This window comes from Colletotrichum fioriniae (genome assembly GCF_027942845.1).
Source record: "Colletotrichum fioriniae strain IMI 355084 chromosome Unknown scaffold_5, whole genome shotgun sequence".
Taxonomy (NCBI): domain Eukaryota; kingdom Fungi; phylum Ascomycota; class Sordariomycetes; order Glomerellales; family Glomerellaceae; genus Colletotrichum; species Colletotrichum fioriniae.
In genome coordinates this window covers 1,748,128-1,761,411 of record NW_027076841.1, presented here as the reverse complement: position 1 = coordinate 1,761,411, position 13,284 = coordinate 1,748,128, and the positions used below count along the sequence as shown (strand labels likewise).

General features: G+C 52.6%; 3 protein-coding genes and 1 non-coding gene across 4 annotated transcripts; 2 read left to right on the top strand and 2 right to left on the bottom strand.

The window, feature by feature from the left end:
• Positions 1-883: 883 nt before the first annotated feature.
• N0V96_005157 lies at positions 884-1,015 on the top strand. Its single transcript has one exon. It is a non-coding gene; the product is annotated as a tRNA-Leu (tRNA).
• A 522-nt stretch (positions 1,016-1,537) lies between these two features.
• Positions 1,538-2,245, top strand: N0V96_005156 (uncharacterized protein; the record flags this gene model as incomplete). The annotated part of the gene is made up of 3 exons (XM_053191320.1): positions 1,538-1,755; positions 1,948-2,032; positions 2,162-2,245. 3 exons carry the CDS (start codon positions 1,538-1,540, stop codon positions 2,243-2,245), a joined length of 387 nt encoding a protein of 128 aa, XP_053051303.1.
• Positions 2,246-3,690: 1,445 nt separating this feature from the next.
• On the bottom strand, positions 3,691-5,633 carry N0V96_005155 (uncharacterized protein; the record flags this gene model as incomplete). Its single annotated transcript, XM_065757316.1, has 2 exons — positions 3,691-4,958; positions 5,009-5,633. 2 exons carry the CDS (start codon positions 5,631-5,633, stop codon positions 3,691-3,693), a joined length of 1,893 nt encoding a protein of 630 aa, XP_065614085.1.
• A 2,405-nt stretch (positions 5,634-8,038) lies between these two features.
• On the bottom strand, positions 8,039-8,583 carry RPL30 (60S ribosomal protein eL30; the record flags this gene model as incomplete). Its single annotated transcript, XM_053191318.1, has 3 exons — positions 8,039-8,137; positions 8,293-8,479; positions 8,537-8,583. 3 exons carry the CDS (start codon positions 8,581-8,583, stop codon positions 8,039-8,041), a joined length of 333 nt encoding a protein of 110 aa, XP_053051301.1.
• Between the last annotated feature and the right edge of the window lie 4,701 nt (positions 8,584-13,284).

Below are 13,284 nucleotides of genomic sequence, written 5' to 3'. Positions count from 1 at the left end.
ACAGAGGAGATCAGAGGACAAGGGGTCAGGCCCGCCCACAGAGGTGCGCGACAAAAACAAGAAAGTCAGTTTCGACTGGAGGTTGTGCAGTCTAAGCGATGTTCGCGATGGATAAGGTAGCCCAGAGCCAGGTAGACAGCTAGAGAATGCCGATACTAGCTTCTCTGAGACTGGGCATTCATTTGCCACAAAACATGCCTACCTGTTTACTTCATCTCACAAGGCCCACACACGTAGACAATCTTGACATGGCAGAGCCTCAGTTACTTGGCCACCGGCCAGCCCCCGCTAACCCAAGAATAAACAGACATCCTCCGCAATCATGCACCCAAGGCCCTCATCCCGAAACATGTTTGTGTGCATCTCGCATGACCCTGCCAGCTGGCAACTCATCAAAGGACGAGGGCTTCCCACTGACCGCCTTTACATCACAAGGGGACGATCTGTGGGTAAAAGTAAACAGATCCCCCAAGCAACGTGGGGGGGTTTTAGGAGGGGTTGATGCCCAGGCACCCTGGAAGTTGACCTCTCCGATCGGAGGCGGGCCGAGCCCACCGCAACCCTCTATCTTTGCTTTTTTTGCACATCTCTTGTTTGCTTTTTGTGTATTGTCCTCGGACTCTTCTTACGTAGTGCGGAGTAGGGTACGTGGTAGGAAGCCCGACTCTCTCAGTACAGTGCACCCGGTGATGAATGTGCCAGACTGACCAAGGTATAATTATTTACTGCGTACTGGTGGAGATTGGGGGGGAAGGGAACAGAAGAGGGGGGGTCACGATGGCATGAAGACTAACAGGAGGAAAAGGGTTATTGAGCCTCCTCTGCACAATATTTTGGCATCCACATCTGATCCACTCGAGAATCTACGAGTGATTCGGAATCGGGCAACTTGGCCGAGCGGTCTAAGGCGCCAGACTCAAGATGACAGGCTGCCTTAAAGCGACCTACATCTTCCCTGATACCAGGGAGCATTCTGGTCTCGAAAGAGGCGTGAGTTCGAATCTCACAGTTGTCATACATCTTTTTGACTTTTTTGTCCTACATCAGTTAGTTATTTGACGTGCTGAACGATGTTCGTACAGACCCATAGTCTTTTACTAGACTTTGTGTTGCAGGGTTTCTGTGTTTCTCGCTCATATCTCCAAGCGGGCTGGCAATTGTTTGGCCTCGCGAGTGAGCTTGCTTACTAACTTAGTCCCATTATCAAGTTTCGTTGCATTCGGAATTGGTAACCAGATGTGCCTCTTTGCTTTGTGCGATAGATGTTGGTGATTTTCTGCTGGGCTCGAGAAGGGTACGATTGTGTGAGGCTGTTCGGATAAGCTTCGGGACATGCCATCTTTGCATATTCGTGAACCACCCCCGAAATAACGCAAACGACTGAGTGTATTATGCCATTCGCTGCCTTCTTTTCGAGTCATATAACACGTCGAGAACAGCAGCCGAGGCACTTTGATTCTGCTCGCTTTGCATCAGGTTACTTACTCACATTAAACGTAACCTTCACCCTGAAAAGACACACGTACACAAATACACCATGCCCGTCATTACCACAAAGGAGCCCGCTTCGGCCGTCGCCGCGGCTCTCGTGGCTGAGGCCAGCGAGACCAAGCCGGCGTTCCTCGTCGTCTACGCCTCGCACCGCAACGGAAGGTCGTGGTGCGGCGACTGCACTGCCGCGGAGCCGTACATTGAGAAGAAGTTTGGCAGCGGTGAAGAGACCGTCCGGGTCGTTTACGCGGGGCTGCCCGATGAGTGAGTTGAACTTGCACCCCCGACACCTCTGTGCCCCTTCTCCATTCTTCGTGTGCAGTAGTCGCATGAACAACGACCAATTTTTTTCTCATATTGATATATCATCTGTGGGAAACCATTCTCTCAAAAAGGGGCCTATGAAAATGACATCTTTTTTTTTTTTTTGTGCTAATAATAGTTACTTCATGACAGATGGAGAACAAAGGAGAACCCGTGGAGACAGGCGCCGTTCAACGTGACTAACCTGCCCACCCTCATCAAGGTCTCAGGAGACAAGGTACGTTTTTTTTTTTTGCTGTTTCGTTCCAAAACTCTTCCCATCCTCCTCTCTTATATCTCGCCTGATTCCCTTTCTGTCACGTTGGGAAAGATGGATGGTAGCTTTTGCTAACCAATGCAACGGTAGAAGTGGGAGAAGCTGGTCGAGGCGGACGTCTACGACCAGAAGAAGCTCGACGCCTTTGTCGGCAGCGGTAGCAGCCGGTTGTAGGCGCTTGGAAAGCACTGAAAGCGCATGGGTAAAGAAACAAATGCAAAAAAATCAAAACAATCAAAACAATCAAAACAATCAAAACAATAGGTCCTGGAGCAAGATGTACCACTCTTACCTCTCAAGCTCCAGTGTCAGTGAATTGAAATAGAATCAGCAAAGTGCGAAGACGAAATTACCGCAGTATGGAAAGTTTAGACTACGCATGTGTAACTAATGATTCGTTCATTCATATGAGAATATACAGTTGGAGACAGGCTTGACTGCTCTATGCTCCCCCGGATTCCCGCCATCGAGGATCCGGTTGAGCGAGGATGAAGCATGTTGCTTGTCCAACGAGCTGGCAATGCACCAAGGCGGGAGAAGTGCTCGGTCCCTTGTTTCGTACCGTTTGACTACTAAAGACCCTATCTAGTCGGGTCTCCGGCAGACGTTGCGTCTATGCATATACGTAGTCGGATAGTCTGTCGGATGAAGACAGACAAGATAGATAGGATCACAATTGAGGTAATTTCTGGAGAGAAAGAGAATAGTAAGTTTTATCAAGGCTGGCAAAGGTTCGTAGGAGTTGAGCCTTCATTAATTGAAATGACTATTTGCTACCGTCAATATTCATGTCACGATTCTGCCTCGAGCTTGGTGTGAAATGCTCGCTCGTTGCGATGAGCCTCTCGAACAATCAAGCCTCTTCGCGGGTCACGAACCTCACAAAAGCCATACCTTGATCCGGGCCTTGAGACTGGACGAACTATACACTAGACACATCAAGTCGCGACATAGCACAAATCACGAGAGACGAGGAACAAAAGTCTAACTAACGTCAAGCCATCTCAGCATTACTCATGTATCTATCCAACATTGCGTCTAGCCAGGCCATAGCCAAAAGGACTCATACATCCGTAAAGCCATATCGTAGTAGTAGCAGGCGCTTGTCATCAAGTTTCCAGCACCCTTTCAAGGTAATGCTGCCTGTTCGTGATCGAAGAAGAAGCAAAACACCGCCAGGGAAGCTCCCCTCTCCACCTCAATCATCCACATCCATCTCCAGCAGTCCATACAAATGTCCCTGCCTGCCTCCCTTTCCCCCGTTGAAAACTGAAGAGTAGATATAGTGTAGTGTTTAGTACCCAAAATATAAAAGGCATTAACATATAGCCATAAGAAGAGGAAAGAAGCCAAACAATAATATCCACGAAATGGACAGCGCCTCCAGACCCAATGTTTCGTTCGTACACTACCCGTAAATGCCAACCGAGACCCCGTGTGCATAGAGAAAACCAAGCAGCGCAGATCAGGGGGTATCCCGTCTTGTGTCTTTTTTTGCTTTCCTTATCCAACAATGCCAAAGTCCGGTTACTAAGATGAGGTTGGATAAGAGGGAAGAAATCTATGCGATGCAAAGCAAAGAAGGAGGTCATAAACATAACGGCGTCAGTATGTGCCGATTACTCGGGGATAGCTTCGTTGGATCCGGGGGCAGCGGCGCCCTCTTCCTTCTTGCCCCAGCCGGAGGCCCAGCCCATCCAGCTGGATCGCTTATTGTTCTCCTGCTTGGCCTCGTTGTTCTCCTGCACCAGGCGCAGAGGACGGGGCTTGTTGCCAGCGAAAGTGGTCTGCTTCTCGTGGTGAGACCGCGGAGGGGACTGCGAGGGAGGCGTACCCGTGAGGTCGTTCGAGTCGCCGCTGGTGCTCGAGGTCTCGCTGCGCATGCCGGGGAAGTTACCTGCCGTAGGTGCTTGCTGGCCGCTGGGTGCTCGCGCAGCCGCGTTGGGGTTGCCACCGAAGAAGGTCTGCGACGTTCGCGGAGTACGAGGGGAGCCGAGAGGCGGGGAGATGGGTCCGTCCGGCCCTCGGTACATCTGGTTGACGAGGTTGACACCAGTGAACTGCTCGCTCATCGGGCGCGCACGGCGGGTGCTGGAGGATCGGGTCATGTTCCCGATAGGAATGCGAGGCGCCGTCTCTGGGTCCGTATGTGCCGAGTTGGCTGGCTGGGCCGAAGGCATGTAAGACATGGGCCTTTGTTTGGGCTTGTTCGGGCCGACGGCCATGGTCTTGGCTCGTTGCAAGAGCGACGCTCCGGAAGCGCCCTCCTTCGGCGGAGCGGGGAGGTCTTTGTTGGTGTTTGCAGCCGGCTTGATCTCGGTAGAGGTATCTAAGATGTGCTCGAAATCTTGGTGCTGCAGGAGCCTCTCAATGATCTTGTTGATGTAGAGGGTCAACGCCTTGTTCTGGTCCTTCATGGACTTGAGCTCCGATTCGAGGCGGCGGGCATGCTCATTGTCGTTACCACCGGCATCTGATGCATCCTCGGATAGCTCATCGGCCAAGCTTGCGCCTCCGGACCGGCCCTCCAGCGCATTGAGCGCATCCTGGTTGGCGGAAACACCCATGTAGCTGAAATCATTCTTAGAGAAATCGCCATTGAGCGTCTTTTCCTGGAGAAGCAGTTGGTAGCTCTCGTTATCCTCCATGAGGCGGGCATTGGCCATGCGGGCTTCCATTAATAGGCGTTCGACCTCCTGCAGTCTGCCGCCACCCTGGTTCTCGGACTCGACCAGCTTAATTTGGGCCTCGGCAAGTTCGAGCCGCAGAGATTCGATCAGCTTATCCTTCTGGAGCAAAAGCTTCGAGTTGTTCCGTGAATCGCTGCGGTTGAGGGACGAAGGAGGTGCGAAACTGCCGTTATCAACGTTGGGAGATGTTGCTGCCGCTGGAGAACTGTTAGCTTTAGGCCTTCTAGCTTGACAGAATAAAACTTGCATTGTCTTGAAGGACGGCCCTCCTCATCATTCCGCTGCGACAGGTTGTCCTTCAGTCTTTGGATGATGGTCTGCATCTCCTCCTCTCTGTTGGACATTTCTTCCTTCTCCTTGGTCATGGAGCTTCGCTCGGCCTCGTAGATCGCTTCCATCTCACGCATCTTCTTGGCGGCATCTCTCTTCTCATTTTTCAGCGTCTCAATCTGCTCTTCCGTCTCGTGTACCTTCTCCTCCAGTTTGGATGACTCCTTGATTGCATCGTCTAATCTCGTCTGCAGCACTTCGACCTGTTTCCTGTACTGATCAGAGGAGATCTCGGCCTTGGAAAGGCGTTCCTTGAGGTCATCCAATAGCGCAAGGGTCTCGGCTCTCGCAGCCTCCTCGGCCTCAGAACTACCATTGCCGTTGCTGTTGCTCAGGACAGAGTCCCTCCTTGTTGCAGCTGCGCGAGCGGAAACGGGAGTTCCTGAGCGAGCTGGTGCTCTGCGCGCAGCAGAAGCGGCCGTGGGCGTAGAGGATCGCGTTGGTGTTCTCGCAGGAGAAGCAGAAGGGGTTGATGCAGAATCTGTCGAGGAAACGCGACCGACGCCCGCAGCGGGCGGTTTCTTTGCTGTAGCAGCCGACATGGTATCGCGGTGAGGCTTTGTTGTGGCGATGATTGTTGTTGTAGTTCGCAGCGGAGGGTTACCTGGGGAAACGGAGGTAAGCGGGGAGACTCGTCGAGAAGGGGAGAAGGGGAGAGAAAAAAAAAAGGGTTGGCGGTCAACGGCAGTGCGGAAAGTTATTTCTGTAGTGACGATGTTCCGTTCCAGAGAGAAGAGGCTATCTCACCAAATGTATGTAGTTGCTTATTCTTGGAACAGGTGACGCGGAACACACAACAGCGGGAAAGTTGTCGATCGTTGGGCTCCCCAGATATGCGAAAGGCAAATAGTAGCCAAATAGGAGTGCGGTGCAGAACGAGAGGGTGTGCAGCAGCAGCAGCTTTGCAAGCTTAAGTCAGACGGTGTCAGCCCAGCAGGAAGCGCCTCTCAGACAAGTACTTTGTATTTCCAAGTAGACACTTAATAGGTTGGGTTCCTCTCTTCTTTCGACGGCAAGTGCAGCGAGTGTCGGTGTCGGTGTCGGTTGTCCAGTCCACAGGTTGCAGTGAATTTCCGATATTTCGGGGCTGCTCCAGGGGGTCTAATTCGCTAGCCCGTGCAGGAAGGGGAAGACGTGGGCCAACCAGGAAACGAGGAATGGAACGAGAACAATGCTCTTCACCCTCCCAACCCCGGCGCCACTAAACGTTTTCGCCGGGTTGCGTTGCTTGTTGCTTGAGCGCCCTGCAGAGTGCAGACTGAGTGCAGACTGCAAAAGACGGGAATGCCGTGGACACACCAACTAACTTTACCCGCGAACGCCTCTGAAGACTGACCGTCATCCAGCAAAGCCTATCCGTAGGTACCTAAAGGTAGTTTGCGGGTAGGTCACCGTGGAACTCTCGGGTGGTTTGACACCTTCTTGACGGCGCAGCTTAGTGTGGTAGGTCAGGCAACGGAAACTTTCTTTGGCGTGCTATTTTCGATGAATCCTTTCGCTGCCCTCCAGTCTATTGTTCGGTACCGTATTGCGTTGCGTTGCGCTGAGCTGAGACTACACTCGTTGGGATGCGTCCGAGGTGAGTCTCGTTTCAGTCCCGTCTCTTGGTCACCCGGTGCTCGTAGCTTGAGTGGATAGCGGGCGATGGCGGCAGTGCCAGGCAGTGGCCAGCGCTGCGAATGAGATGCTGCAGACGCCGTCTCGTCTTTGGATGAGATGGGATGAATGATAACCTTCTTTGCTGTATGGTTTCTTTCCGAGTTCTTGGGTTACTCGGGGAGCTGGCTTCTAGATGGCCAGTATGAAATGGAGGAATACTAAGTACGTTTATAGATCGATTCCCTTTAGTAATACCAGCCCATCGCGTTCTCAATAACAACAACACGTAGACCGCAAGAACCGTTATGAACGAATAGGATCACAATGCTTTCTGGCTGTCGACTGAAACACCCTCGTTCGCTGTCCAGACAGCCAGGCATTGCCCTTGGTGAGTAGCTCTTGTACACGTTCGCTTCACTTTAGCCTGTACTCCGGTCGCCTGCTGGTTAACTGTCAAGAGCACTGGTAGTCAGGTACCTGTCAATAGTAGAAAGCCACCAAGCTGTCTTAGCAAGCACATGCAACGGCCAAGGGTCTCACGCAACCTGCACCCCTATTCTCCCCGTGGTGAGAAGCCGGTATGCGGAGCCCGTCGATGTTAGTGGGCTCGGCCCGTCTTTGTACCCAGGGATCCCATCGAGTCATTGGACGGCACTTTGCACGAGACCGGCCAGAACTCACCGTGGTGGGAACCGTGAAATTATTCTCATGTTGCCATCAATGCAAAACTTCTGACGGCCTTCCAGATTCGGGTTCAAGGCACAAAAGCCCTGTCAGACCTCTGGCCAATTTCCTGACCACGAACCGGTAAAATGGCAGGCATTAGGCTCGACACACTCGATAACCAGATGCTGGTTACATTCCGAGTACAGGGATGGCGGGTGGTTAGCCAACTTTATAATGGTAAAGTCCCTGGCGCCGAGTCTGGGTTAAGGTGTGAAATCTGATGGAGGAATCACTCGAAAGCAATGAGGGATTCTTTACTAAGTCGATCGCAGCCAGCTACTGCCTCGCCTTTGGCCGTGACATTGATGTTGGGGCTGGCATGTAACAACGCATCTCATCTTCTGATCCAGCACGGCAAGGATATCCGTTAAGCTGTCACTCGATATTCAACGATCACCGCAGTCCAAAAACACCGAAGAGCATCGTAAAATGGCTGAGTAACAGGCGAGTCCTTTTTGATTCAAAGTGCCTATGATCTTTCATAAAGTCATGTCCTTTTGACAATCCCGAGGTATCGTAGCGGCATATCCCAAGCCGCGATCCCGATTTGCGGGATGCATTTTTCCTTTTCCTTCGACCATATTCCCCAACGCCGTTACCAGCCAGACCGGACTCAATCCACTTAAGCGACCTGGTCGCTGAGGATGTCGGAGTCACCGGCATCAATGATGGCCAAGGTACCACAGCGGAAGAGCTTTCCGACGGCAGTTCCCATCTCAATCTGAAGAGGGGTAGCAAGTTAGCTTTATTCACCCTCCAAAGCCTGAGAGACTTCTTCGCTGGGTTGACCAAGAGACTGGAGGTCTTCGAGATCGGTAGCAAGAGAAGGCAGGGAGCGAGGCAGTGCCAGCTCCCTTCTGTGCGAAAACAACTTACGTTGGTGCCACCGAAGTGGTGAACGGGGACCTTGCTCAACATGGCGTAGTACTCGAGCTCAGACTTGCGGAGAGGAGGAGTGTTGCCAGCAATGAGGACGAGCTTGGCCTTGCCGGTGCGGAGGGTCTTGAGAGTCTCCTTGTATCCCAGCACGATGCGACCAGACTTGACAACAAGAGCAAGCTTGCTACGAGAGGGTTAGACCATTGCCAAAGCAAGACGATTTGGATGCAATTCAGCATACCTGTTGATGGAGTTCTGGTCCTTCTTCGCCTTCTTAACGGGAGCCATTGCGAATGATTTGTCGGGTGAATTGGCTGGGTGGTTAGGTCTGGTGGTCGCTGGGCGTTGAGGCTGGTTGTCGTTCGCAAAGGAAAAAATGATCGCGGAGTTTTGGAGTTTATTTTTTCGATTTGTAAGCCCCACACGCCGGGGAGTCACTTCGGCAAGGCACATCCAATCAACGATGCGTATTCACCGCGCTCTTAACCCTAAAGTGGATCCCGGCATGGCCACCTGCTCATTCCGCTTTGCTGAGAAATCAATCGTATTGTCCTTGTCTGATCGCAATCGCCGCAACTTATTCAAAAGTGAGTGACGCCCAGGTTCTGGAGACCAAACCCAACCCACCAACTAACCAACACATAGCAGTAACGAGTGATCCCGTGAGATCTCAATACCGTCAAAATGGCCCGTCGTCCCGCTCGTTGCTACCGGTACTGCAAGAACAAGGTGAGCGACCTCCGTCAAATTCTGGACGCCCGCGAATTCCGACATCCCACGAAATCCCACGCATTGAAAGAGGAGGACCAAAGTGCGACTTAGGAACAGGCGACATGTCAACGGAGAAACTGGCAACTACTCTTTGAATCTTCGAGGATCGGAATGACGCACTTGATGAAGTGGGATGGAGGGGATTATCGCAGGCTTGGGAGCATCATCCAGACATCGGTCGTCATACTAACTGATCGTTTCTTCAGCCGTACCCCAAGTCGCGCTTCAACCGCGGTGTTCCCGACCCCAAGATTCGCATCTTCGATCTTGGCCGCAAGAAGGCGACTGTCGATGACTTCCCTCTCTGCATCCACATGGTCTCCAACGAGTACGAGCAGCTGAGTTCCGAGGCTCTCGAGGCCGCTCGCATTTGCGCCAACAAGTACTTCGTCAAGACCGCCGGAAAGGAGTCCTTCCACCTTCGCGTCCGCGCCCACCCCTTCCACGTCGTCCGTATCAACAAGATGTTGTCTTGCGCCGGTGCCGATAGACTTCAGACCGGTATGCGTGGTGCCTGGGGTAAGCCCAACGGCACTGTCGCCCGTGTCAACATTGGCCAGATCATCATGTCCATCCGCACTCGTGATTCCAGTACGTCTCACCTCTTTCTAGAGAAAGGCGGGAAAATGATGTCACTAACACATAAAACAGACAAGGCCGTTGCCCTCGAGGCCCTCCGCCGCTCCCAGTACAAGTTCCCTGGTCGCCAGAAAATCATTATCTCCAAGAACTGGGGCTTCACCCCCCTTCGCCGCGAGGAGTACCTCGAGAAGAAGGCTGCTGGCCGTGTCAAGGTCGATGGTGCCTATGTTCAGTTCCTTGCCAACCACGGCTCCCTCGAGCAGAACATGAAGCGCTTCCCCGATGCTTTCGCCTCCGAGGCTTAAGTTAGTGGTTTCGGCTTTCTTCTGGGATTTGGGTTTCTACGGGCTGGCGTCTAAAGTGGTTGCATGTCAACATGATGAGAGTCATGCCGCGGCAGACTCTAGATAGGAATTCAATCATTGACACTTCACAACATCATGCCTCTATGCTACATGACGAATGGGAACGGGATTATCAACTGTGTACTAGCTTCATGAGTTGGGCTTTAGAAGACGCTTGATGATCGAGCCTAGCGGGAAATAAAAACAGATACCATCCATCCTTTTGAGACCTGCAGATGAGCCAAGATGCGTGAGGCTGAACCAAGGATGATGTCAAACTGAAATGGTAAGTTTCTAAAGTGACATGCTGTGCCAGACACTTTAGAGCCCGTGGATCACCCGCAGCAGAGGGTGACACCACGAGGGCAGCGGGCACGGCCTCAGCTGGGTCACGCGGACGAACCCCTCCAACCATCATCTGCTCAGCTTCGCCTGGGATGTCTTCACACTGACAGGAGTCACTGAGAGGGAACCACCATCTAATTTCCAATGTGGCGAGGTTTGATGCTGTATGGGATGGAGCCTCTGTGAGGCGAATAGTACGTAATTCATGCTGAGAAATGCTCAGAAGAAACGAGAGGAGAGGGGAAAAAATCTTTTCCCTTTTCTCCCGGGACCCGGAAAGTGACCGTGATCTCGTAAGCGCAACGGCTGAATCAGACACCGTGAGCTGAGTTTCTACGGACACAGGTCCTGGATACATCGTATGGACAAAGTACGCAAGAATAGCATCTTACTTGCGTAACTGCGGTCATGTATCGTAGTATTGGGAGCCAGTGCAGGAACAGCCCGTTAAACCGCCTGAACAGCAGCGCCCTGTCAGAGGTGCAGCAGCAGGTGCAAGCGCAGGGCGACGGGATGGGTGCGCGCCAGTCAGAGGGCGACACCAGATCTGGGGGCGAAGGGCTGGTTGGCAGGAATGAGATTGGGGTGCAGACACCGACCAACGGAGAACCTGGAACAAGCAGGCGGTCGAGCCGACGACTCAATTCTCTCAGTAGTAGGACTCAGAAGGGGGGACGGCGGTGGTGGTGCAGCGTGGGCGGCGATCAGGTCCCACTGAGATCCCAGGTGACCTAAATGACGTTATCGGGATTTCGGATGGTGCTCGGTGTGAGACTTCTTGGAGAGACGTTGGGATAGGGAGGTAGGTACCGGTCCGCGAAGTTTGAGATGTCTTTCTGGGCTCTAGACCCTCCCGGGTTGTTTGGTTGAGGATACCGGAAAGTACCTTTGGGACCTTCTGACTCCTGAGCGTTTACGACTCGTGAGAGGTTCGAGAAACCTCCCAAGCTTGCTCCGAAAGTCGGCATGATGGACGCCAACTACCCGAAAATGAGCGAAAAGAGTCAGTTTCCAGAGCATCCAGAGTGGAATGGGTGACACATTGGACAAAATCTCTCTCCTTTGCCTTCCCCCCTCCGATGCTGAATGGGGCCCTAGCATATCAAAGTAGACTCGGAGCTGGGAGGGGCATTGATCTCGGTGATAAGTTGGCGGGCGGTTCTTCCATTTCGATGGGATTTCCCAGACTGCTGCGACTAACGAAGAAGGCATCATGGCAAGCATGGATCTGCTTGTTGGACGGGAAAAGATAGCCACCAACGTGACACCAACCCCTCGGTGGCTTTACCTACGAGACGGATGCTATTCTACAGGAGGAACTGGCCAAGGAGAAAAAGCTCCCTAATTCGTAGTCTCCAGTTTCATTTGGAAGGTGTTCTTGGGATGATGTTGGCTCCGTCTGCTGGGCGTATCTGCAACCGTCGTGCGAAGCTGGCGGTATGATTTCGACATGCCTCAAGAAATGACACGAACATAACCTGACCTATCTCTATTCCGTCTTGCCCGTATCCGCTCTAGAGGCGCTCCAACTTGCGTTTACCAGGGAACAAACAAAACAGAGTTCATAGCTCCCCCCTCCATTCGAGTGTTACCGCCATGTCTCATCAATCATCATGTCCGCCGCTCAGGGCGCATCTGAACTATTGCATACGGGAAAGGTGTGGCAGACCCTTCGCGTAGCCAGTAGACGGCGAGCCAGCCAGTCTCTAAGAGGGCCCTACCGCCATCAGCACCTCATCAGTCAAATCAGCCCAGCTTACAAGTCTGTCCATGTATGAGGTGGGTGAGTGGGCTGTCAACTTTTGGGCGCTCAGGCATTCTGACACTCTGGGGAGAGCATGGCGGATGGGCGTCTTGGTGATCTCTTGCCTTCCCGTCTAAGTAAACCACCTCAAATCAAGACGGAGGGAGGACAAAAGCCGGTAGTCTAAAGCTTGTACCTATTCCCTCCTCAAAGCTTGATGAGCGCTTGGAAGTTGGAACTTGGGTACCTCCCCAATCCCCACCTTGCATTTATTCCTTCTTCCTCTTCTCCTATCTGCTCAACCGACAACCGGAATGTCCCAGAGTCATGGATCAAAGTCAAAGGTTCCATGGAGTTGAGGTGGTGTTTTTGTCCTTGGATCCCTTGCCCGCCGCACGCGAGCACATCATCCACACCCCATTTCACTCCGACCCTGCGCCATTCGCCCGCCTGGCCCCCCCCTTCCAGACTCCAGTAGGTAGCCGTAGTGTACACTTGTGGCTCCTCCAATCTGCTTTTTCCCTTGGGCTCTCTGCGTGTCTCTGTGTCTCCTCAGCTTGAGGTTGTTGTCTGAGAATACCGCGCCTGTCCCGCCGTCCCACCGAGTTCGCCCACTTCTTCGGGGTTACTCGTAACGGCGCGCGGTGCAAGGTACATGACCGAAATGGTAGGTGTTGTGTACTGAGGTACTTGGCCCGCACCCGCCCTTTTTAGTCGGTGACGCCTTAATCAGTGACAGACCCATTCACCGTCATCTTGTACTTTCTGGCTGTGGCCCAGCAGGAGAGATCCACCCCTCACACCCCCCTTATCCTCCTCTTATCATCCATCCCGCTTTCTTCCTTCCTTCCTGTCCGCTGTTGGTTCCAGTAGACTGCTGCCACATATATCCCGTGTGTGGCCTGTATCCGACCATCTTTTGACCTTTTTCCTATTATGAATCCCTGATCGACCTCGACCTTGAAGTCCTTCTGTTCACCGACTTTGGGACGTTGTCAAACGACAAACATACAACACTTGAACTAAACACGCTATTAATACGGGGCGCCGTTATCGAGGCGTCACTGCGGTACCGCGACTGGGGGGCCTTATCGTGATTGTTCGCCCATCCTTTATCGGACGAACACAACTCAACTACCTACTTACATACCTCTTCGGCTTGTGTTTGTGCAAGATCGACGACTTGGTAACAGCACAAACACT